The 25034-nt window shown below is 38.1% G+C and overlaps 1 protein-coding gene across 2 annotated transcripts in view; it reads left to right on the top strand.

Annotated features, from left to right (window-relative positions):
* Nucleotides 1–17296, top strand: part of SLFN5 (schlafen family member 5) — a 30763-nt gene extending 13467 nt beyond the window's left edge. For both annotated transcript variants that reach the window (XM_070560839.1, XM_070560841.1), the window contains exons 3-6: nt 6753–7804; nt 9062–9187; nt 12986–13706; nt 13881–17296. In XM_070560839.1, coding sequence (XP_070416940.1) covers nt 6793–7804; nt 9062–9187; nt 12986–13706; nt 13881–14691 — 2670 coding nt within the window. In that variant the 5' untranslated portion in view covers nt 6753–6792 and the 3' untranslated portion in view covers nt 14692–17296. The remainder of the gene's footprint in view (nt 1–6752; nt 7805–9061; nt 9188–12985; nt 13707–13880) is intronic.
* Nucleotides 17297–25034: the final 7738 nt, after the last annotated feature.

Here is a 25034-nt window from a genome sequence, read left to right as displayed (position 1 = left end):
AAGTCAGTGAAAAGAATTCCATCTACTTGCTGTCACTCTTAGCAGAAAAGAGATATAAAGTTTCAAAAGATAAATTACCTGAGATAAAATCAGCCTAGGTGGTAGAACTTATTGCACTTCTGGAGTTAGTCAACTAGCCAAAGACCAGAGAGTAAACATACACAGATAACTGGTATGCTTTGGGAGTAGTGCATGACTTAAGGGTGCTTTAGAAACAAAGTGAGTTTCTCACCTCTACTGGAACCCCCTTCAGAAATGAACAGAAATATGAGGAATTTTTAGAGGAACTCCTACTTCTTGGAGAGGTAACTATTATAGAGGATGAGAACCATGCAAAAAGAGGTAATAGAGAAGCTAAAGGAAATGCTCGAGCAGATCATTGTTTTCCACAAGAAGTCAACCAAGGTTATGATCTTATCTAAACTGTCAAAGGATAAATATCTTGAGGGATTCAAAGAGGCTTATAAAACACCATTGTTTAGCCCCTGATTTTGAAAAGTAAGAATGGAGAAAATCTGATTGTACCCTCAACTCAGATAATCTGTGGCACTCTCAAAATGGCCGCTTGCTGGTACCAGATTTCAAATGGGTATTAGCTAAAGTTCTTCATGAAACCACTCATTATGATCTAGACAAATGGGCTGCTATCTTAAATCAACATTGGAGAGGAAATTTTAAAAAGACAGCTGAGGCTATTTTCAGGTCATGTGACGTCCATCAACAGCATAATTCTGGAAGAACCATAAAGCTGGGACATGGTCAGGAATCAAAGCCTCAAGGTCCTTTTAACACCTACAGATGGACTCTATCCATCTTCCATCCTCCATGGGGCTTGAACATGTTATTGTAAGTCTATTTTCAGGATGTGCTGAAGAATTTTCTCACCAAAAAGCTACAGTCCTTGCAGTCACTAAAAGACTGCTTGATTTTGTGTTCCCAACCTGGAGTGTACCAACTTTTATATCAAGGGATCAAGGCACACACTTTATAGAAACCATATAAAAGAACTTTGTAAATTGTTACTCCTTACTTAAAAATTATTACCGTGTACTATCTTCTGGAAATGTTGAGAGAACAAATGGCCTTTAATTTAATTTAATTTTAAAATTGAATCCTTTAATTTAGTCCTTTAAAGAAAATTAGTAAAACTTTCAGAAACTTTGAGCTCCCTTGGCCAAATATGCTCCCACTAGCCCTTATGGCCATATGGTCTATTCCCTTGGGGACACATTGGTTATCCCTCTGTGAATTAGTAGCTGGAAGGGATTTCACCTCCAATGCTAGACTATGTCCTATCACATGCAGATATGGCAAAATATTGGAAGGGACTCATGTACTATACCCAGTCCTATCACCAGCAGGTTAAGGCTGCCTTCCCATAACATCATCTTAAACAGCCTCTTCATGATCTTCAAGCAGGAGGTTTCATCTATTGGAAGAGACATCAGAGTAAAACTCCTGAACCTCATTGAAATGAACCTTATCAGGTACTATTAACGACAAATACAGTAGTGAAACTCCAGGATGTCAATCTTTAGGTTCGCTTTTCACAACTGAAGAAGTAATTGAGAATTCTACACAATTAAAACTATTCCAATAGAGGACCTCAAACTAAGGGTTCTCCGAGATCTTCCAGGAGTAGCTGATCTTCAGAAGTAGACAGCTGACCCAAGACCTTCAGAACAAGTGGATGACCTTGCATAGTGGATGGGTTCCACCCAAGACAACAGACCGAGACCCCTGTCGAGTTTCTGGGTTTTTAAAAGATCTGCTTGTTTATAATCCTTCTTCTCATTGTCAATAGACCCTTGGTTGTCATGTACCCATGATGAAACTTTTTCTCTTTTCTTCGTTTCTTATAATAATTGTTAGGTCAGAACATACTCACTAATGCACTTCTTAGATTATCTCAAACAGTGGCCACTGCTCCCAGTCTTACTGACTGCAGAGTATGCCATCCATCCCCAGACTCCCGTAATGAAAACCTCTGGCCAACTCCTGTCTCATCGAATGAGACCATAGAGAATTATAGCCAATGGCGTTTCCACTTTACACCTTCATGGACAAATTGCCTTAAACAAATAAACCTGTGGCTTTGCTAGTGTCCCTCTCTCCCAGAAAAAGAACCAATTATTACAATCTATTGATCAGACCCTAGGTAATGAAGTTTGGATTCAACAACCTTCACAGGACAATGGGCCAGATACTCAGCACCTGGCAGAGCGGTGATCTAAATATGTATCCCAGATGTTGTAAGGCCTTGGTTCCAACTTCGTGTTGTGAACTGGATCTCTGATATCATTTTCCTCCTGCCTGAAGACTTTCTTTAACATTTCTTGTATTGCAGTTCTACTGCTAATGAATTCATTCAGCTTTATATGTCTGAGAAAGTTTTTACTTCAACTTCATTTTTTGATTAATTTTAAAAGTTGAGGTGAAATTCACATAACAGAAGGTTAACCATTTTAAAGTGAACAAATCAGCAGCATTTAGCACATTTATAATGTTGTGCAACTACCACCTCTGTCAAGCTTTAAAACATTTTCATCATCATTCCCAAATAAATCCTAGTAAGTGGTTACTCCCCTCTTCCCCTAGTCCCTGGCAACCACCACCTCCTTCCTCCATTCTGGGTATTTCTCATAAATGGAATCATACAATATGTGACTGTCTGGGTCAGTCTGGGCTGCTGTAAAAGAAACTATCATAGTGGATTAAACAGCAAACGTTTATTTCTCACAGTTCTGGAGGCCGGGGAATGCAAGATCAAGGTGCCAGCAGATCTAGAGTCTGGTGAGGACACTCTGCCTGGTCTACAGACAGGTTCCTTCTTGTCTCCTCCAAAGGTAGAGCGAGCAGAGAGACAGGAAGCAAGCTCTCTCTGTCTTCTCTCTCTCTCTTTTTTTTTTGGTGAATATTAGCCCTGAGCTAACATCTGCTACCAATCTTCCTCTTTTTACTGAGGAAGACTGGCCCTGAGCTAAAATCCATGCCCATCTTTCTCTGCTTTGTATGTGGGATGCCTGCCACAACATGGATTGACAAGCAGTACCATGTCCGCACCCGGGATCTGAACCGGCAAACCCCGGGCTGCCACAGCGGAACATGTGAACTTAACTCCTGCACCACTGGGCTGGCCCTACTCTCTGTCTCTTCTTATAAGGGCACTAATAACATCATGAGGTCTCAGTTCTCGTGCCTTAATTACCCCCTAAAGGCCCCACCTCCTAATACCATCCCAATGGGGACTAGGGTTTCAATATACGAATTCTGAGAGGGCACAGACATCCCATTTGCAACATGGATGGACCTTGAGGGTATTATGCCGAACGAAATAAGCCAGACAGAGAAAGACAACAGTTTTTTAAAATAAGGTATTCTATTTTTTTATGGCTGAGTAGTATTCTACTGTGTGTGTGTGTGTGTATACATATATATGTGTGTGGTATATATGTGTATATATATATATATACCACATCTTCTTTTTCCACTCATCCATTGATGGGCACTTGGGTTGTTTCCATGACTTGACTATTGTGAATAATGCTTCAATGAACATAGGGGTGCAGAAATCTCTTTGCATTGTTGACTTCATGTTCTTTGGATAAATACCCAGTAGTGACATAGCTAGGTCATATGGTATTTCTATTTTTAATTTTTTGAGAAACCTCCATACTGTTTTCCATAGTAGCTGCACAAGTTTGCATTCCCACCAGCAGTGTATGAGGGTTCCCTTTTCTCTACATCCTCTCCAACATTTGTTATTTTTTGTCTTGTTATTATAGCCATTCTGATAGGCGTAAGGTGATATCTCATTGTAGTTTTGATTTGCATCTCCCTGATCATTAGTGATGTTGAGCATCTTTTCATGTGCCTGTTGGCCATCTGTATATCTTCTTTGGAAAAGTGCCTGTTCAGATCCTCTGCCTATTTTTTTTTTTAGGGAAAGATTTGCCCTGAGCATAATGTCTGTTGCCAATCTTCCTCTTGCTTTTTTTCCTCCACAAAGCCCCAGTACTTGTATATCCTAGTTGAAAGTCATTCTAGTTCTTCTATGTGAGCCACTGCCACAGCATGGCAACTGACAGATAGGTGGTGTGGTTCTGTCACCAGGACGCAAACCCAGGGTGCTGAAGTGGTGAGCACGGAACTTTAACCACTAGGCTGTTAGGGTTAGGTCCCTCTGCCCATTTTTCCTTCTTTCTACTTTTTTTTTTTTTTTTTTTGGAGGAATCTTGACCCTGAGCTCACATCTGTGCCAGTCTTCCTCTATTTTGTATGTGGGACACTGCCACAGCATGGCCTGAAGAGCAGTGTGTAGGTCTGCTCCCAGGATCCGAATCTGTGAACTATGGGCTGCCAAAGTGGAACTTGCCAACTTAATCACTGCACCACTGGGCCAGCCCCCCTCTGCCCATTTTTAGATTAGGTTGTTTCTTTTTCTGTTGTTGAGTTCTTTATATATTTTGGAAATTAATCCCTTGTCAGATATATGATTTGCAAATATTTTCTTCCAATTGGTAGGTTGTCTTTTTGTTTTCTTCCTGGTTTCTTTTGCCTTGCAGGAGATCTTTAGTCTGATGAAGTCCCATTTGTTTATTTTTTCTATTGTTTCCCTTGTCTGAGTAGACGTGGTATTCGGAAAATGCTGCTAAAACCAATGTCAAAGAGTGTACTGCCTATATTTTATTCTAGGAGTTTTGTGGTTTCAGGTCTTACATTCCATTTTCAGTTAATTTTTGTGTTTGGTTTGAGATAATGGTCTACTTTTATTCTTTTGCACATGGCTGTCCAGTTTTACCAACACCATTTATTATAGAGAATTTCCTTTCTCCATTGTATGTTCTTGGATCCTTTGTCAGAGATTAGCTGTCCATAGATGTGTGGTTATATTTCTGGGCTTTCACTTCTGTTCCATTGATCTGTGTGTCTGTTTTTGTGCCAGTACCATGCTGTTTTGATTACTGTAGCTTTGTAGTATATTTTGAAGTCAGGGATTCTGATCCCTCTAGCTTTGTTCTGTTTTCTCAGGATTGCCTTGGCTATTTGGGGTCTTTTGTTGTTCCATACAAATTTTAGGATTCTTTGTCCTATTTCTGTGAAGATTGTCACTGGGATTCTGTTTGGGATTGCGTTGAATCTGTAGATCACTTTAGGTAATGTGGACATTTTAACTATGTTTATTCTTCCAATCCATGAGCATGGAATATCTTTCCATTCCTTTATGTCTTCTTTGATTTCTTTCAATAATATCTTATAGTTTTCAGTGTATAGGTTTTTTACCTCCTTGGTTAAATTTGTTCCTAGATATTTTGTTGTTGTTGTTGCAGTTGTAAATGGGATTGTAGTCTTGATTTCTCTTTCTTCGAGTTCATTATTAGTGTATAGAAGTGCAACTGATTTTTGTAAGTTGATTTTGTACCCTGCAACTTTGCTGTAGTTGTTGATTATTTCTAATAGTTTTCTAGTGGATTCTTTAGGGTTTTCTGTATGTAGAATCATGTCATCTGCAAACAGTGAGAATTTTACTTCTTCCTTTCCAATTTGGATATCTTTTATTTCTTTTTCTTGCCTAATTGCTCTGGCCAAAACCTCCAGCACCATGTTGAGTAGTAGTGGCAAGAGTGGGCACTTTGTCTTGTTCCTGTTCTCAGAGCGATGGCTTTCAGTTTTTCGCCATTCAGTATGATGTTGGCTGTGGGTCTGCATCTAGGTTTTTGAGGATGGAAATGCACGGGGCAGGGCCAGGACATTGTCCAGATAGCATGACATCTTCTTGGTTCACAGTGAAGTCTCTGGTGGTAGAGGGTTTTGTAATTATGTGTGAGTTGGTTTAGTTGCTCTTTCTTCTTCCTCAACTGCCTGATTGGTCCAAGATTGGCAGCTGCAGAGATGTGTATCACGCATGCCTGATCTTCAGTCCTGCAGTGTGGTTGCAAAGATGGTGTGTCTGTACACTCTCATTCAGTTTTCCGTCTTTCTGAGATTCCTTATTGTCAGTTAGGTTTAGGAAATGTCAAAAGCCCACCTCAACCTACCAGCCTGGTTGTTCCAAACAAATAGTCAATAATTTGTAGTTCCAAACAAATTATATACAAAAATATATAGTATATAATTGTAATTATACATAAAAAGATACTTTACTATAGAAAGAGAATATATATTATATATAAAAGTATATAATATACATAAATATGTTTTGACAAGATAGGAACTTCTTGGACCAGGGGACACTAAAGGATCTGTTCCATAGCAACAATGATAAATTACCAACTCAATCAGATTTTCTCCTTCCCAAAACTGGGTTATAAACTGGGCAATGTGAGAATTGCCCAGGTCTCAGTGAGAGGAGAAAGACAAAACACCAAGAAAAACAATACACAGTACACCCCAGAGATACCTCTGACCACGAAAGCTTTCCAGTTACATTCCAGCTCCAGTCCATGTGTGTCTTTGTAAAATTTCCTATTTTCTGCAGGTGACCCAAGAGACCTTGCCACTCAGAGAACTGGGAGAAATGGTTACTAAAATCACAGCATAAAAATAGCCTCTTGATCATTTCTCTGGTGGGCTTCCAGCAGACTTATCTCCTCAGCCTGTCCTACACCCCTAATTCAGGCATCAATCTGGCCTCAAGCCCTGTGGGAATAAATAAAGTGGCCAACTTCAGAAGAGTGGTCTCAAATTGTCGATTTTCCCACCGCCCCTATTCTTGTCCTGCTCTAATGGCTCTGTCTTTCTGATTTTTTTAGGAGGACATTTCAGGGTAAGACTAGGACAAGTGCCGAGAAGATGAGTCTCAAGATTGATTTGGAAACAAACTTTGCTGAGTGTGTTTTAAATGCAGGAAAAGTCGTCCTTGGGAATAAGCAAAGGAGTGAAATGTACCCTCAACTGCGGGAAAAACAGAATGAAATCATCTTGCATGCGATATGTGCCCTACTGAATTCTGGTGGGGGAGTGGTCAAAGCTGAGATTGAGAACAAAGAGTACAATTATGAAATTCATGGAGTAGGGTTGCATCTACCATCAATTTTCAACGGCTATTTAGATGAGATGCAGCAAGGAGACCTCTTTTTGATTTTTGTGAAATCATGGAATGCAGAGGCCTCTGGCGTACGGCTCGCTACCTTGTGCTCCAACTTGTACCACAGATATAGAACATCTACTGATGTCATGAGTTCTCACGAAGCACTGGCGTTCCTCACAGAGAAGACTCAGACTGTCATGAATATTAATGATTCCAGTTTAAGTCCACAGAACGTTGGGGTTGGTGTCCAAAATGAAGGTAACATAAAGGCCTCAGCTGCTGCTCTGTTTGCTAGAACTCACCTTCAGTACTTGGAAAAGCTCAACTTTACTACGTCCAAGCATGTCGAATTTAAAATGTTCTCAACAGACGTGTCGCGATGCTTTAAAGAGAGTCTCCCCAGCTGTGTTTCTGCATTCGCAAACACTGAAGGAGGATTTGTATTTTTCGGTGTGCACGATGAGACCCTTCAAGTCATTGGAAGTCAAAAAGAGAGAATGGATCTTACGGCCTTGAAGGCTTCCATTGATCGCTGTATTAAGAAATTACCTGTCCATCACTTCTGTACACGGAGACATGAGATAAAATATGCCGTCAAATTCCTCGAAGTACACAATCAGTGTGCCCTCCACGGATATGTCTGTGCGGTCAAGGTGGAACCGTTCTGCTGTGCAGTGTTTGCCAAAATACCTAGTTCCTGGCAGGTGAAGAACAATTGTGTGAGACAGCTGAGCACAAAGGAATGGGTGGCCTGGATGACAGAAGCTGACCCAGGTCAGAGAGCAGAATCAACAATGATTGTAATGTTTGCTGGGGCAGGGGAGGTGGGGAGGGAGGAAAGAGAGGTATTATTTTAGAATCTGGGGAAAGAGAGGTACTTTCAGAGTTGCAGATGCCCAATTTATTAATTCCTATAGATACAGTTGGTGAGTCATTGCCCTTTTTTTCTCTGCCCATCTTGAACAGCCTGCATTCAACAAACAGATGCCCTGGGCTAATAAACCCACTAGCGGTTGGTGCAGAGGGCTGTCTGAACTAGTAATTTCTATTTCACATCCTTTCTCTCTCTTTTTTTTGTGAGGAAGATTGGCCCTGAGCTAACATCTGTTGCCAATCTTCCTCTTTTTGCTTGAGGAAGATTGTCGCTGAGCTAACATCTGTGCCAATCTTCCTCCAGTTTGGATGTGGGACGCTGCCACAGCATGGCTTGATGAGTGGTAGGCAGGTCTGCACCTGGGATCCAAACGTGCGAACCCCGGGCTACCAAAGTGGAGCAATGCGAACTTAACCACTATGCTACTGGGCTGGCCCCTTCACATCCTTTCTTGAGTTCATATTCAAGTCTCTTCTTCTTTTTGATCATGAACTCACATTTAATTATTCAGGAAATTCCTTTTTCACACGTACATATGTTTGCTCTTTAACTTACTGTCGCTTTCCCCTGCCTTCCCATTCGTGCATGGTTCCCTGAATTAAATATTCTCCCTTTCTCTCTGCCCCACTTTCCTTTTTGAGCCCAAACATGACAGGGCTGTCCCTCTCCTTTCCCACTTTTCCTGATGAGAGCCAGCATGTGATGCTAATTGTGACTGATAAGCCAAAGGGTAGTGTTGGTGACATGCATCCACCGTGGAAAAGGAAAGCCCAAGATGAAATTAGGCAAAAGAAAATCAATGGTGACTTCTTCAGAAGTCCAGAAAAACAAAGTCCATTTCAGAATCTCCTCAGAAATTTATATCCATTGACCTTCATATCTTCTAATCATATTTTTTTAAAAATATAAACATTCTAAAAATGTAAAAATAGCTTGCTTCAATATAACAAAATTAAAAACTAAAAACTGTTGCTCTAAACCGGTTTTCCCCCCCAAGGCATCCGTAGGCTTTCCTGAGCTGACTTAGGATGTGAACACAAATAGCTGTGGGCCACGGCTTTGAGTTCCAAAACTTAGTGAAAGGCTTTGCAGCACAGCTCAGCTGTGAGTTGGGGTCTGCCTTTTTGCATATTGAAGCCTTGGTTCTTGTTTCTAAGATCTGTCCGGGTTTTCTGAGATGGTCCTTGCGCTGAGTTTGTCATCCACCACACCCTGCAGCAGGAGCGTGTGCATTCATAAGAATTTGGAATGTCTGGAAGAACAGCAAAAACGTTACTTTCCAGGTAATTTGTCATCTCTGGTTGCTTTGGCACGTGTTGGTTGTTCATCCATATGGAAAAAAAAAACAAAACTAGACTCCTATTTTATATTATACAAAAATCAATTTCAGAAGGTCTAAGGACTTAAATGTCAGCAACAAACCTTTCAAACTTTTGGTAGAAAATGTACGTGAATATTTTTGTGTTATTAAGGTAAGAAAGGATTTCCTAAACTGGATACAAAAAGATTGCTAAATTTCACTACATGAAAATTAAGAACTTCTGTTCCTCAGAAATACCTTAAAGATAGTGAAAAGATTTAACTACAAATTTGAAGAAGATATTTGCAATCCATATAGCTGACAAAGGATTGGTATCTAGAATATATATAATAACTTACACAATTTTTAAAAGGACAAACAACCCAGTAGAAAAATGGGCAATAGTTATAAAGATGTATTTCTTAGAAAAGGAAACACGTATGTCCAATAAACTCATGGAAAGATGCTCAACCCATCAGTGATGAGTGAAGTACAAATCAAAACCACAAGTGGATACCATCTTATCCCATTTAACTGACAATCAGGTGTTGGGGAGGTTTTGGGTAATCAAGATCTTCTGAACATTGCTGCTGGGAATTAAGTTGCCCTAATCCCTTTGGAAAACAAATCTGGCATTACCTTGGATAGCTGGTCATCTGCATACTCTAGCATTTAGCGGTTCTTTCTAGTTTCTAGGGAAAAATGTGTACACGTGCCTCAGGAGACATATATCATTGGAGATATGCCCATGAGAGCTCATAGATTCACTATTTGTAATAGCCCCAAACAGGAAACAACCACATTATCTGTTGTCACAACAATGGCTAAATATATTGCAGTTTATTTACGTAATGGAATATTATTCAGCAGTAAAAATGAAGGCACGACAGCTGTGCAAGCACAGGACCAAATCTGAGTAATGTGTGTGTACCTCTTGTTACAAACTTGCTCATAGATTTACTCAATTCTTTTATTGATTGTCTAGTATTTCATAGTATTCCTAAACAGGGATGTTGTTAATTTTGGCTATTTTTATTACAAAATATGTAATACAAACTGCAAGCACATAGAACGAAGATATAATTTAATAAGTAATTATGCAGTGAAACCTGTGTAACCACCACCCGGGTCAAGAAATAAGAACTTTTCAAAGACCCCTGCTATCATTTCTTTAACCAGTCCCTTTTTTGATGGAATTTTAGATGCTATCTAATTTTTTTCTATTTTAAATAGTGCTACAATATGCGTTTTCAACAAGTACCTTGAGGTGTTCCTTAAGGTTAAATTCCAAGTAGTAACATTGCTTGTAAATTTAGGTGAACGTTGCCAAATTGTAATTCAAAACATATACCAGAATACACTTTCCTCAAATGGTATCACAGCATTTCTCTTCTAGAAGAAGCTTAGAATCATTTTGTTCTACCAAAAAGAAAAGGACAATATAGGATTATTTTTTATGACAGTTACATGAAATTGATAAACTTGGAAAGAATTGTCATTTTTACAACAGTGAATTTTTTTCATAGTTGAACATGAAATGTTTGGCCACTTATCCAAGTCTTCTTTTACCATATTTCATCAAACTGAAGGAAAAAATGTTGCACTACTATTTATTTACCATTGAAAGAGAAAATAATGCCACTTAAACTATATGATGTATCTTGATTTCAGAGACATTGAAGTACATATAATCAGTGAAATATGGTGTCTCTCTCAAATTGTTTCAAAGTTTTATGCATATTGTTACTATCTATGTTAAATTTTATTTGTACAATGGGATCTTTATATGATAATTTCTGATTATGAATTGCTGGCATGTAGGAAAGCTCTTAGTTTTAAAATGTACATTATACCATTTCTAAACATTTTACTTAATAATCTTATTAATGCAATATCAAAGGTAGTTTTGAACAAACCGTTCCTATACTTATACACTTTATTTCTTTTACTTGTTTTAGTTCATTGGCCAATAATTCCAGAATGATGTTAAATCAAAATAGTAGTAGGAGGTGTCCTTAGTTTAGTCTACTTTTGTGGAAAATATCTCTAGTATTTCTCTGAGCCCAGACAAACTTTACTGGTGTGTCCCATTGCTTGCTGGACAGCTCAGTGTACCACAGGTATTCCAAACTGAGCATTTCCAAAATCCATCTCCTACTTTGACAATCTTCAATTTCTTCTGTATATCCTGCCTATTGCTCTGCATCCTGTATTCTTTTTCTGCTCTTTCTTCCACGTTGCCTCTCTCAGTTAGAGAGTCCATTCTCCATCCAGCCAAGCACAGAAATCTGCATTCATCCTTGTGTCTTCCCTCTACCCTCGCTTCAAAATTCGAATTTTGTGTGTATTTGATTATCTTCTGGGGAGAGGGTTCATAGCTTTGATTAGATTCCAGATTTGGGCTTGTCATCTCCAAAGGTTTAAGGACCTTTTATATACATATATAAAAAGCCAAAACGTTTTTCTTTTTTTTTCTTAAAGATTTTATTTTTTCCTTTTTCTCCCCAAAGCCCCCCGGTACATAGTTGTGTATTCTTCGTTGTGGGTTCTTCTAGTTGTGGCATGTGGGACGCTACCTCAGCGTGGTCTGATGAGCAGTGCCATGTCCGCACCCAGGATTCGAACTAACGAAACACTGGGCCGCCTGCAGCAGAGCGCGCGAACTTAACCACTCGGCCACGGGGCCAGCCCCAAAGCCAAAACGTTTTTAAAAAGCACTTTTAAAAATTAGTTTTTAAAATTTACATCTGTAAAATGGAATTTCTTTTGTTATACCGTTCCAAGGGTTTTTAAACATGTAGAGATTCACATAACCACCACCACAGTCAAGAGAGAGAACAATTACATCACCCAAAAAAGGCTCCTTCATGCTGCCCCTTTGCAGTCAAGCTCTTCAGTTCCTAGCCCCTAGCAGCCATTGATCTGTTCTCCATTCCTATACTTTTGCCTTGCACAGAATGTCATGTAGGCGAAATCATATAGTATACATCCTTTGCCAGGTGTTCTTTCCCCCCAGCTTTATGGAGATATAATTGACATATAGCATCACATATAAGGTGTACAACATGATGATTTCATACATGTATATATTGTGAAATGATGACCACAATAAGATTAATTAACATATCCAACAATTCACATAATTACCATTTGTCTGGGTACGTGTGGTGAGAACATTTAAGATCTCTCTTAGCAACTTTCAAGTACGTAATGCAGTATTGTTCATTATAGTCAGCATTGTCAGGTGTTAAGATGGCACTACAATGGCTTCCTCCCCACCGTCGTCTCCACCTCTTTGCCTCTCACCTTAGACGTCAGCAACGCACACTGCCTGGAGTTGCCTGAATGGACCTTGCTATATCTTGTCTCTTTGTGCTTTACTCATGAATCCCATTTTGCCTATCTCTCTACTCCCCCATCCTTCTACTGGCTAACTCATAGTCATCCTTTAAGAAGCAGCTCAAGTGTCTCCTTCTTCATAAACACTTCCATATTTTCTTCTTTCTTAAGCTGTACCTCTCCTTGGTGTTCACATAACGCTTTGTGCACTTCTTTCCCATTGCATTTATCACTTTGTGTCATAATTATTGTTCGTCTCTGTTTATGCCAATCAGTTATCAGTTCCATCGGACTGGGAATTATTTTATCTTTTTGTTACTAATGCATAACCTAGGGCTGACACATGGTGGGACCCAAACGTGGATTGAATGTTTTACACATAAAGATGATTACTAGTGTGTCTGAGGATTCTCTAATTCATTCCAATTCTTTCCCTGTCTAGTATTTCCAGACAGAGTGTCATATATTCCAGACACCCTCTACAAGGAGCTGATCTCACAACATAAAGGTCTGAGAGACTTAATCAATAGAGAAATGCGCTCTGTTTCTCGAGGAGTCTTGATTTTTTCTCGCAGCTGGGCTGTGGACTTGGGTCTGCAAGAGAAGCAGGGAGTCATCTGCGATGCTCTTCTGCTTTCCCAGAACAACATCCCACTCCTCTACACCATCCTCGGTGAGTGGGATGCGTGCTGGAAGGACTATTCTATGAGACTCGCCCGTTCCTTAAAGCTGAAGCTGGTGAACACAGGTGGCTACACTGGGAAACTGTGCATCACTCCCTTGGTCTTCCTGTTGAATCCTGACAGAACTGCAAAAACCCTTCATGGTTCTGATTTGCAAATTTACCCCGAGTCCTACAACCTTACGACCATCCGGCACATGGAAACTCTGTTACAGTCCCTTGTGATAGTCCTGCTTGGCTTCAGATCTTTCTTAAGTGAAGAGCTGGGCTCTGAGGTTTTGAACCTACTCACAGATAAACAGTACGAGTTGCTTTCAAAGAACCTTCGCAAAACCAGAGAGCTGTTTGTTCATGGCTTACCTGGATCAGGGAAGACCATCCTGGCTCTTAGGATCATGGAGAAGGTCAGGAATGTGTTTCACTGTCAACCAGATGACATTCTCTACATCTGTGAGAACCAGCCTCTGAGGAAGTTTGTGAGGTACGCAGCCTAACTATATTCACTTTCTTTTCTTGAGTAACTTTGACTGATGTGTGGCTTTAAGTTTACATGCTAAGAGTCATATTATATTTACTATTTCCAGAGGAGTTTAAGAGCAGAATTAGTGTCTTTTGTTTGATTCGGGAAACTTGACTGTATTTCTTACATTTTCAGCGAGAAAAATGTCTGCCAGGCAGTGACCCGGAAAACCTTCATGAAAAATAACTTTGAAAAGATTCAACACATCATCATTGATGAAGCTCAGAATTTCCGCACTGAAGACGGGGATTGGTATGAGAAGGCGAGAACCATCACTCAGAGAGAAAAGGATTGCCCAGGAATTCTCTGGATCTTTCTGGACTACTTTCAGACCAGCCACTTGAGTTGCAATGGCCTCCCCCCTCTCTTAGACCAAGATCCAAAAGAAGAGCTCACCAGAGTGGTCCGCAATGCAGACCCAATAGCCAACTACCTACAAGAAGTAATGCAGGAGGTCAAAGAAAAACCTCCACCCAACATCCCCGCTGGGTGCCTGGAGATGGTCCATGAAGCTCAGTGGGCTCAGGGTGTTCCAGGAAACTTCGAGAATATGGAGTGCTCAGACCTGGAGGAGATGGTGGTCCGGGTAGCAGAGAAGTGCCAGTTTCTCTTGAGGAGTGGTTATTCCCCCAAGGATATTGCTGTGCTTTTCAGCAAAGCAAGTGAAGTGGAAAAATATAAAGATAAGCTTCTAAGAGCAATGAGGAGGAGAAGAACGTCTCAGCTCGATGAGGAATCTGATCTGGTAGTACGGATCAAGGATGCGTCAGACATCACGGGCAATCATATTGTGCTGGACAGTGTCCGTCGATTTTCAGGCCTGGAAAGAAACATTGTGTTTGGTATTAATCCAAGCGCAGCTGAGTCAGCCGTTTTCTACAATCTTCTGCTCTGTCTGGCTTCCAGGGCAAAGAAACACCTGTATATTCTGAAGGTTTCTATCTGACAGGAAGATCTCAGTCTAAGAAACAATTAGGTAGCTCTCATCTCTAGTTAACTGTGAAACTATTGGGTCTAACCATTTAATCATCAAATATTTAATGAGCACTCATTGTGAGCCATGTCCTCTTCTAGGTGCTGGGGGTTGGGGATAGCAAACAAGACTGACTAAATTCCTTCTTTGGGGTAGAGACAGATCACAGACAAGTAAACAAATACAAGAAATTTTAGATAGTAATAGGGACATCCGAGTAGTAATTAGAGGCCCTGAGATGCAGAGATTGTGTGTGTGTGTGTGTGTGTGTGTGTAGGTAGGTAGGTAGATAGAGGGAGGGGTATTCAGGGTGGTCAAGGAAGCTCTCAGTGAGGGAAGAAATCATGAGAAAATCTTTGAGCAAAGAGTGCCGGGCAGACTCAGATAGGTTCGTTAGTTTTAACACAGTCACATCGCAAAAATGCGTGGGTGTGATGTCCTGGGAGAGGATGAAGGGTGGAGAGCTGTAGTTTCTGGCCTTTTATGGGCAAGAATGGTTGTGACCTGTTTCAAAATGTAAGATCAAATGGTGCAAAGTATAATTTTTTTGTAAGACCACATTACATTACTTTATTGTTTTCCATTTTTTTATTTTAATGGCATTAGTATTTTTGATCACTATGTTTTAAAATACTTTATGTGTGCCTTTTGGTTATTTGGAATCTTGGCTCTTTAATTCTGCTTTAATATTATTCCTGTGGAGAGTCTTAGGTTATTATACGAAGGTAAGCTTGCCACAGTCCCCCAGGGAGACATATTGCGTTTTATTCACTAATTTTAAAACGAGGGGGTCCCCAAGAGGATGAATGTACTAGATTCAAAGGTTACATTTTGTTTTTCGTTTAATTTAATAACCAATGAAATGGTGAAGTAAATCTAGTCTTTGTTCTGCTGAGTCTTCAGATTTCCTGGAGTCTCTCAAAGGCTATTGCTACACAAGCGCAAACTCCTTGTGTGTAATAGGTCTCTCAGAAATCCTCCCCATATGTAAACCCAACAAATCTCTCTTTTCTGAGGGACAGAAACTAAAAAAATTCGAAGAGTTAATTCTCTCTTGAATACAGGAAGACGCCGCTATTCCCTAAGAAGAGGGAAATTTAAATCTCATTGTAAGATGTATGAAATTGAAGCTAGAATTGATTATTTCTGGCCGCTGGTTACAATATCAGAACTTAACTTTTAAAATTTTAAGACATGCCCATGGGAAAGCATGGAATTAATCTATTGTGAAATAATTTACAGCTAACTTGGAATATATTGCAAATCACTTACTCTACGATAGTATAGAGAGAGATATTTAAAATAAAATGATTAATATCAAAATTGGCAATTCATTTAGTGCTCTATTGTCAATAAAATGGAGGAAGGCAAGTGGATAGAAAGAGTTTGATATTTTCAACTTACTAACAATTTTTCATTCAGTACGTATTTTCTGTATCCAGGAGTCTGCACCTCGGTACAAAATATCAATTGTCAATGCTTTGTATAGAATTTTAGTGAAAAATTTAAAAAAATTGGCAACTCTCAATAAAGACCTGAATGAATCCAGATCATAGACTTTCCCTTTCCCAAAACCTAAAAGAATACACAAAATTAGTAAAACTACAGCCACAAGTTTATCAGTAAGAATGGAGCCCAACCTCATGCCATAAACACCCTATAGATGTATTTGGACGTAAAAAATAGAATAACAAAGATTTATATAAAGGCATAGCTACTGTCTCACCTGCCCAAAGCAGTACTGAGTAAAGCGGGTTCATGAAAGAAGGAAAACCAGAATTCTCATGAATATGATAAATTTGAAGAGTGGCAGCTGAGGCATTGGATAGGCAGCTCGGGGGAACAACATGAGGGGACCCTCAAGAGTAGAAGCCCCTGATTTTCCCTGAGGACTTTCTATAGGGCTAGGAAGTATTTTCTAGGGTTTCATGTGACTTCAATAAAGGAGGCAAAGCACATAGGAATAAGGTAGAGCTCCCCAGTACAGTGGAGTTAATGGAATCTCATAGGCAACAATCAAGAGCACAAGCCAGGTTAACAGTGAGGGCTTCAAATAACACGAGAACACACCAGGCTACAGAAAAGTAGATGGAAGACGCCATCCAGGTCTCCACCTATACATTGGAAAGGAAGACAAACAAGCTTTACTTTATAAAAGGAAGTTGTCAAAGAGAGTCCTCTCATACCATCTTAAAGCACATGGAAAGACTATACTGAGCTGCTCTTATTAAGCATTAGAAAGATAAATGGCATGATAACTAGGCAGAAAGATAACAGGGAAAAATGTGAAAAAGAAACCTGCTATGAGCCAGATGAAGAACCTATCCTGAAAGGAAGGATAACTCCAGGGACAAAAGTAAACTCCCACATGTCTCATGGTACAGAAGAATTTGAAAAGTCCGTAAATTCAATAAAACAAGAGTTGAAAGACAAAATGATAAAGCAGCCAAAAGAGTTGAAGAAGGGTATTGCTAAGGAAACAGATTGTGAAATGTTACAGAAGAAAATAACTTAGAAGCAACAAGAAATTGAAGACCCAATTCCCGGCATATAGGAAGGCTTGAGATAATCACATAAACAGAGAGAAATAAGACAAATATTAAAGTAATTATAAAGAAGATATATATCTAGAGTACAATGATCTGCTAAAAATGGATATGAAGTATAGAACTCAATACATGGAACAGGAAAATACTCTAAGATATAATAGAGGACGTTTTTCCTAAAATAAATCCTCAGATTGAAAGAATTCTTAACAGTCCTAGCAGAAAAATCCAATTATCTGTGTCATAGATCATGCTGGCTTCTGATTTCTCTGGAGCAATATTCCATACAGGAAGACAAGGGTATGTTGTATTTTTATTTTCATTCAGTTGCTTTTTAATCCAATCTGACAATTTCACCTTTTAATTGAGGTATTTAAACTATTTGCTTTTTTAACTGTTCATTTTGAAATATTTGGAGATTCATAGGAAGTTGCACAGGTAGCAGAGAGTAGTACAGAAGGATCTCCTGTATCCCTCACCCACTTTCTAGGCCATTTATTTTTAATGTGATTATTGTTATGTGTGGGTTTTAATCTAGCCTATTGCTATTTTTTTCTATTTCCCCATCTATGTTTTTTATTTCCCCTTTTCCTTTTTTCTGCATCCTTTTGATTTACTTCTGCACCTTTTAATGATTACATTTTATCTCCTTTACTGGCTTATTAGTTGTAACTCTTTGTTTTGCTATCTTAGTGGTAGCTCGACGGTTTATGGTATATGTATGTAACCTTATCACAGTCTATCTTCAAGTGATATTTACCATTTCATGTATCGTATAAGGTCCTTAGAAAAGTATTCTTCCATTTCTCCTTTTCAAGACTTTGTGCTATTGTTGAGATACATTTTACTTCAATATATGTTATAAATCCCCTAATATGTTGATATTATTTTTGCTTTAAACAGCCACTTATCTTTTAAAGAGGTTTAAATAATATGAAAAAAATTCTTTATCCTTACCTATGCAGTTACCATTTCTGGTGATTTTTATTCCTTTGTGTAAATCTGGATTTTCATCTTGCATCATTTTCCTTCTGTTCAAAGGAATTTCTTTAACACTTCTTATAGTGTAGGTCTGCTGATGATTAAGTTGTTCAGATTTTGAAAATCTGAAATTATGAAAAAAGTCTTTATTTCACTTCTTTTTTTTTCTGAAGAGGAGGATTGGCCTTGAGCTGACATCTGTTGCCAATCTTCCTCTTTTTGCTTGAGGAAGATTGTCCCTGAGCTAACATCTGTGCCCATCTTCCTCTACTTTATATGTGGGATGCCTGTCACAGCATGGCTTGATGAGTGGTATGTAGGTCCATGCCTGGGATCCAAACTTGTGAACCCTGGGCTGCTGAAGCAGAACAAGGAAACTTAACCACTGCACCATCAGGCTGGCCTCTCACTTCTGTTTTTGAAAGATAGCTTTGCTGGGTAGAGAACTAGGTTGGTGGTTTAGTCTTTCAATAATTTATATTTGTTGCTTTATTGTCTTCTATCTTGCATCATTTCCAGTGATAAATCTGCTGTCATCCTTATCTTTGTTCCTTTGTACATAATGTGTCATTTTTCTCTGTCTGCTTTTTAGATTTTCTCTTTATTATTGGTTTAAGCAATGTAATTATGATGACCTTTGGTAACTGAAAAAATTTCTTGGGCTTGAGGTTTGTTGAGAGCTTCTTGGATCTATGGGTTGATAGTTTTCACCAAATTTGGAAATTTTTCAGCCATTATCTCTTCCAATATATTTTCCATATGCCATCCTCTCCTCAGGTACTCCAGTTATATGTGTATTAGGCCACTTGGCTTTGTTACACAACTCACTAGCACTCTGTACTTTAAATTTTTTTCCTTGTGTTTTATATCAGGTTGTTTCTGTTGCTATGTCTTCAAGTTCCCCAATCTTTTCTTCTGCATGCAATGTCTAATATGCCATTAAGCTCATTCAGTGGATTTTCCAGCTCAGACATTGTTTCATCTTCTAGTCTTTCTCGAGAAGCTTGATTTGGATCCTTTTAAAATATTTTCCATGATTCTATTTAACATATTCAATCTTTCTTGTAGCGTCTTAAAGAAATGGAATACTATTATAATGTCTATTTTAATGTTATGGTTTATCAATTATATTATCTGTATTAGTTCTGAGTAAATTTCAAATGATTTTTTTCCCCTTTATGTTTGGTATTTTCCAGCTTCTTTGCATACATGGTAATTTTTTTATTAGACGTTAGACATTGTGAGTTTTACCATGATGGCTGCTGAATGTTTTTGTATTCTTACAAGTACTTTTGAGCTTTGTTCTGAGATATGGTTAAGTTACTGGGAAATAGTTTGATCCTTTTGGATCTTGTTTTTAAGCTTTGTTGTATAGGACCAGGATAGCACTTAGTCTAGGGTTAACTTGTTGCACCTACTGAGGCAAATTTTTTCTGAGTATTCTACCTAACGCCTTGTGAATTTTGATGTTTTCCCTCTGGTTGGTGGGAACAGACTATTTCTGGTGTATATGAGCTCCAAGGATTGTTCTCTCTAAACTTTTGGGTGAGTCTCCATGCTCAAGTGTTTCCTCACAGCCGTGAGCTGATAAGTTCTCAGTTGAGTACTCAAAGGGAACGCTTTGCAGGTTTTAGAATTTCCTCTCTGTGAAGCTCTCTCGTCTTTGGTATTCTGCCCTATAAACTCTAGCTTCCTTGGCCTCCTTACAGTCACAACTCTGTATGTTCACCTCATGGAGATTGCCAAACTGTACCTGAGTTTTCCCTCTCTGAACTGCAGCCTAGAAACTTCCTACAGGCAGTGAGCTGGGACAATGATAGTGATCACCTTGTAAGTTTCTTCTATTTCAGGGATCACAATCCTCCACTGACCAGTTTCCAATGTCTTGAGACCTGTTGTTTCTGTCTGATTTTGCACTTGTTTCGGAAGGGAGGGTAAATATGGTCCCTGTTATTCCACCTTGACTAGAAGCATCTAAGAAGACAATGAAGCAATATATATATATATATATATATATATATATATAGTTCTTAGGGAAAGAAATTTTGACCTAAAAAAATTAAACCTAGCCAAAATATTGTTCTAGTACAAAGGCAACTCATGGATGTTTTTGAACATAAAAAATTCTATAAATACAGGACCCATGAATCATTTTTGAAGAAAAATTACTCAGTGAGAAAATCCAGCTAAGCAAGCATATGTGAAAATAAAAGATAATGTTAATTGGACTTTAAACTTGTTCATAGGTATATAATTAAGATATATAGGAATTATGATTACAGAAGAGGATGTTAGAAACCTTGACAAAGTAAAAATATTTTTATGTCAGATAGATTTTTTTTAATCAGTAAAAGCAGCCTCTGGATAATTTAAACAAACAAGTAACAGAAAAAGAATTCACTGGAATCATGAGGGGAGACCACTCACAGAATCAAAAGACAATCTGACCAAATAGGCTTTAAAGAAGATAAGGACCTAGGAAGCTCCAAGGATCTAAATGGCAGGTGTGAACTGGTTCCAGTCATTTTCTTTACTTGGTTTATGAAAGTCAAATTACTGTGAGAGAGTTGTATTTGCCTACATTGGATACTGTACTCAACTCTTAGCTATCATAGATAAAGCCCCTTGGTTGAAAATCTCCCAAGGCTTGATTTAAAGTGGATAGACTAGTTCCTCAAAAGAATATCAGTTACTAAAGTAGGGTGAGAGGATGTTTGGTAGATCAAAACAACAGATGCCCTTTACAGTAATTACAAAAGTTAAGGAGTGAGGAAGTTTGAGTGCTAATGTCATCTTTCATGGCAAGGAGTTGGGCAATGCTAATAGAGATTTCAAAATAACTTTAAAAATGATTCCAAACATTTTAGTGTTTTTTGCAACTTAGTTATTTTAATATTGGATAAATCTTTCAATAACTAAAAGTTCCTGGGTTAAAGAAATATATTCAGTAGTTCAGCTCTTCAGGTTTATTAGTTGCTTTTTCTTCAGTTAAGTTTAAGCAAAATAAATATAAAAAATAATTTTTAAATAGTATGTATAATATCATTCCATTTAATATAATTAATTCCTTCTAGCTGTTCTCATACTTTATCTGATAAATTAAAAAACAGCTCTCTGGAATATTGTTAACTTTGAACGTTTCTGGTTTCTGGGATTATGGGTGATTTGTTGCTTCCTTCTTCTTTCGGTATTGCTAGAATTAATTTAACAGACTTTGTGCCTTTGTATGAAGACCTTGAAGGTCACATGTTGAAATCTCTCTCTTTCAAAACAAAATTCATAGAAATAGTGAAAATATATTTTAAAACATTACTGTATACATAGCCATATTCAAAAACAAGAAAAGTACCTCTCTATGGACTAAAAACTGTGAGCCATTTGCGTGAGTAGAAAAGAGTAGGGTAAACCATAGTCATAAATGGAGGCTGCTGCCACCACAAGGTCAGGACGGCCGCTGTTGCAAAGCCAGGAGTGCATCCCCTAGCTAGAAATTGTTGCCTTGAAGCTGAGGCCAAAGGCATTTTGCCCCCGCTTGGCCAGACCAAGGCCTAGAACTGAAATGCCCACACCTCAGGGTTTCGCAGTATTAGCACTATTGACAGTTTGGGCTGGATAATTCTTCGTGTGAGGGGCTTTCCTGGGTATTATGGGATGTTTAACAGCAAATACCCGCCTCCCCAGTTGTGACAAGCAAAAATGTCTTCAGACATTGCCAAATGTCCCCTGAGGGGCAAAATTGCCACCACCACACTTCCTTAGACTAAAAGAGTTTCCAGAATAGTGGGTAGAATATATAAGTCAAACACGTAACACATTATAGTCAAGATTCAGAACATTAAAGATTTCTTTAATCCTAAAGAGAAAAAACGTTAGGTAATCTATGAAAAGAAGGATGAATTTGACAATATCTATTTCATTGGCAAGATTGGATGCAAGAGGAAGATGGGCACTACGTTCAAACTGCTGAGGAAAAACAACTTTGTGTCTAGACTTCTCTCCTCACTCTATCATTCAAGGTTGAGGGCAAAATAAATAAATTTTCAGACTTGCAACAACTTGGGATTTTTTTTTTTATCGATCATAGCCCATCCCTGAAAGAATAACTGAATAATGTACTCCAGTGAGAGAAAAATGAACTGAGGAGAAAGTAGTGGTTTCAAGAAAGAAGAGCAAACAAATAAATTGGTAGAACATAAGGTTAATCTGTATGTATTATTTTCTAATTGCCAGATAATTCAACAGCCTTCCTATATGCAAACAACATCTACTTAGAAGATATAACGAAAGAAAAAAAAGCCCTACTATAATTCCAACAAAAAAGATAAGATAATTAAGAATAACTGAACAATAAGTGTACAAGCTCTGTATGAATAGAATCATAAAGTGAAACTGAAGAACACAAAAGAGAACTTGAAGAGATAGATAGCTGTTTTTGAATAAGAAGACTTAAAATCATAAAAAATCCATTTTCACTAAATTATCTATAAATTCAATGTAATCCCAATAAAAATACCAACAGATCTTTCCCCAAAGCATCAAAATTATTTAAAAGTTTATTGAAAAATAAAAAGCAAGAACATTAAGGAAAAATCGAAAAAGAAGAAACCAAGGATAATGAGCATTACTAAATATTAAAACATTATGAAGCTGCAATAATTAAAACAGTGTGGTTCTACTGTGTGGCAGGTCAATGGAACAGACTAGAATGTTCAAAAATAAGTTCAAATATATGTGAGAATGTAGCATATGTTAAAGGTGGCATTCAGATTAGTTGGGAAAAGATAGATTATTCAATAAATGATGTTGAATGACTTGGGTACCTGTCTGAAACAAAAACAAAAACAAAAAAATGCTTGGACAATACATCACATTTGACACCAAAATAAATTCCAAGTGGATCCAATACTTAAATGTAAAAATATGGAATTATGCAAGTACATGGAGAAAAAGTAGGACATTTATTCTTATAATCTCAGTATAAGGAAGGCCTAAAGATGGCCCCCAATCGGAAACCATGAAAGAAAATATTAACTATTTTAAACAAAATTATCTTTGTAGCAAAAACACCATGAAAAGGTCAAGAAAAAAAACACACTGGGAACATATTTGCAACAAAAATCAGAGACAAATAGTTAACTCCTCATTTTTAAAAAGTTTTGACAAATCAAAGAGAGAAATTCTGAGGCCCCCAAAGAAAAACAGACAGAAGAACACAGAAAAGGAATTTAAAATAGTTCTTAAACGTATGGAAACTTCAGTCATGATATAGAAGTATCAACTAAAAACTACAACAAGACTTCACTCTTTTTCACGTATTAGATTGACAATTAGATTTAATTCAAACAATGAGTTTACTCTTCGGCAAGGGAGAAGCACCTTCATACATTGCCATAAAGTAGTACAACTTCTGTTGAGAATAATCTGGCAATGCCTATCAAAATTTTAAATGCACACATCCCTTTATCTAGCAGTTTTTCTTTTAGGAATTTATTTGACATATGTGTTCAAACACGGATGAAATGACTTCTGCAAGATAATTGAATTTCACTTTATTTCTAATAGCAGAAGACGGCAAAATAGTGAGTACCCACCCAAAAGGGTCCCATTGATTAACTTAGGGCATAGCAACACGTTGCGATACTATGAAGCCATAAAAAAAGAGAGATCTCTGTATGTATTGATGTGAGATCATCTTTAAGATACATTCTACCGTGAACAAAGCAACATGTGGAAAAATGTCTTATCTTTCGGTTTTAGAACTGATGTACGTATGTGCTTGTAAATGCATTAAATATCTTTGGAAGTATACTAAAAAAGTGGTAAGAGTGTTTGGCTCTAGGGAAGGGCAAATGAGTGTCAGGGGAACATAGATGAAAAAAAGACAGCTTTTGCTTTTTATGACTTTTGGATTTTGTACAATGTAATAATTTTGGGTATTTACTCATGTGATTTTGCCGTGTTTGTGTTTTCACTTGTGGATGTAACGGTTTTATGAATTACTTTCTTAGTTTCCTATCAACCTGTATCTTGGGATAAGCCCCTCATGATCATAATGAACAATGATGTATAGGGAGTGGGGAGGGGTGAAATTAGAAAAATACAAAAAGTAAAAATAGAATAAATCTTTGCCATGTAGGATTTATAAGTATCAATATTTTTTCATGTTTGCTTCAAGCTTTTTTTTTTAATAAAAGAAATAAAATACCTTAGGGAAATTTGAATTCCTTTTTTTTCCTCTTTTTCCTATCCAATTTCTCTCCTCTCCCCCAGCAGCAAAAACCATCGTGACTTTGGTGGGTATCCTTTCAGGCTTCCTGTTAATGGTTGTAATGGTTGGTATTAAACACACACACACACAAACACATAAACGGTGGCATAATTATCATCAGGAGTGGCGGAGGATGAAGTGAAGGTGGAGAGCAAGGCGCTGGGAGATCCAGTGACGGTGGCATTTGGTTTCTATAGCAACAATAGTAATTATAAAGATGGTGGAGTAAACTGGCTTTTTCTGATAGCTCTGGGAAATATAGACAGTGAAAAAATTGAGATTGAGAGAAAATTATCCCCTTGAGAAGATTCATGGAGAACCCAAAAGCCTTGACAGTTTTGGGGAGTCCCTCATCCCCTGTGGTTTCAAGGTAGCTCTGGCTGAGCGCCAAGCTGAGGGTCTGATTGATGGGGTTGCTGAGTTCAACACCGCTTAAATCTACAGCCACACCAGATCTCTCACACTCAGGGAAGGGCACTGGTGTGGAAGGAGCGAGACCTTGAGACACAGAATGAGGACAT

The sequence above is a fragment of the Equus przewalskii genome, chromosome 10, assembly GCF_037783145.1.
Source record: "Equus przewalskii isolate Varuska chromosome 10, EquPr2, whole genome shotgun sequence".
Taxonomy (NCBI): Eukaryota; Metazoa; Chordata; class Mammalia; order Perissodactyla; family Equidae; genus Equus; species Equus przewalskii.
This window is presented reverse-complemented; position numbering and strand designations above follow the sequence as displayed.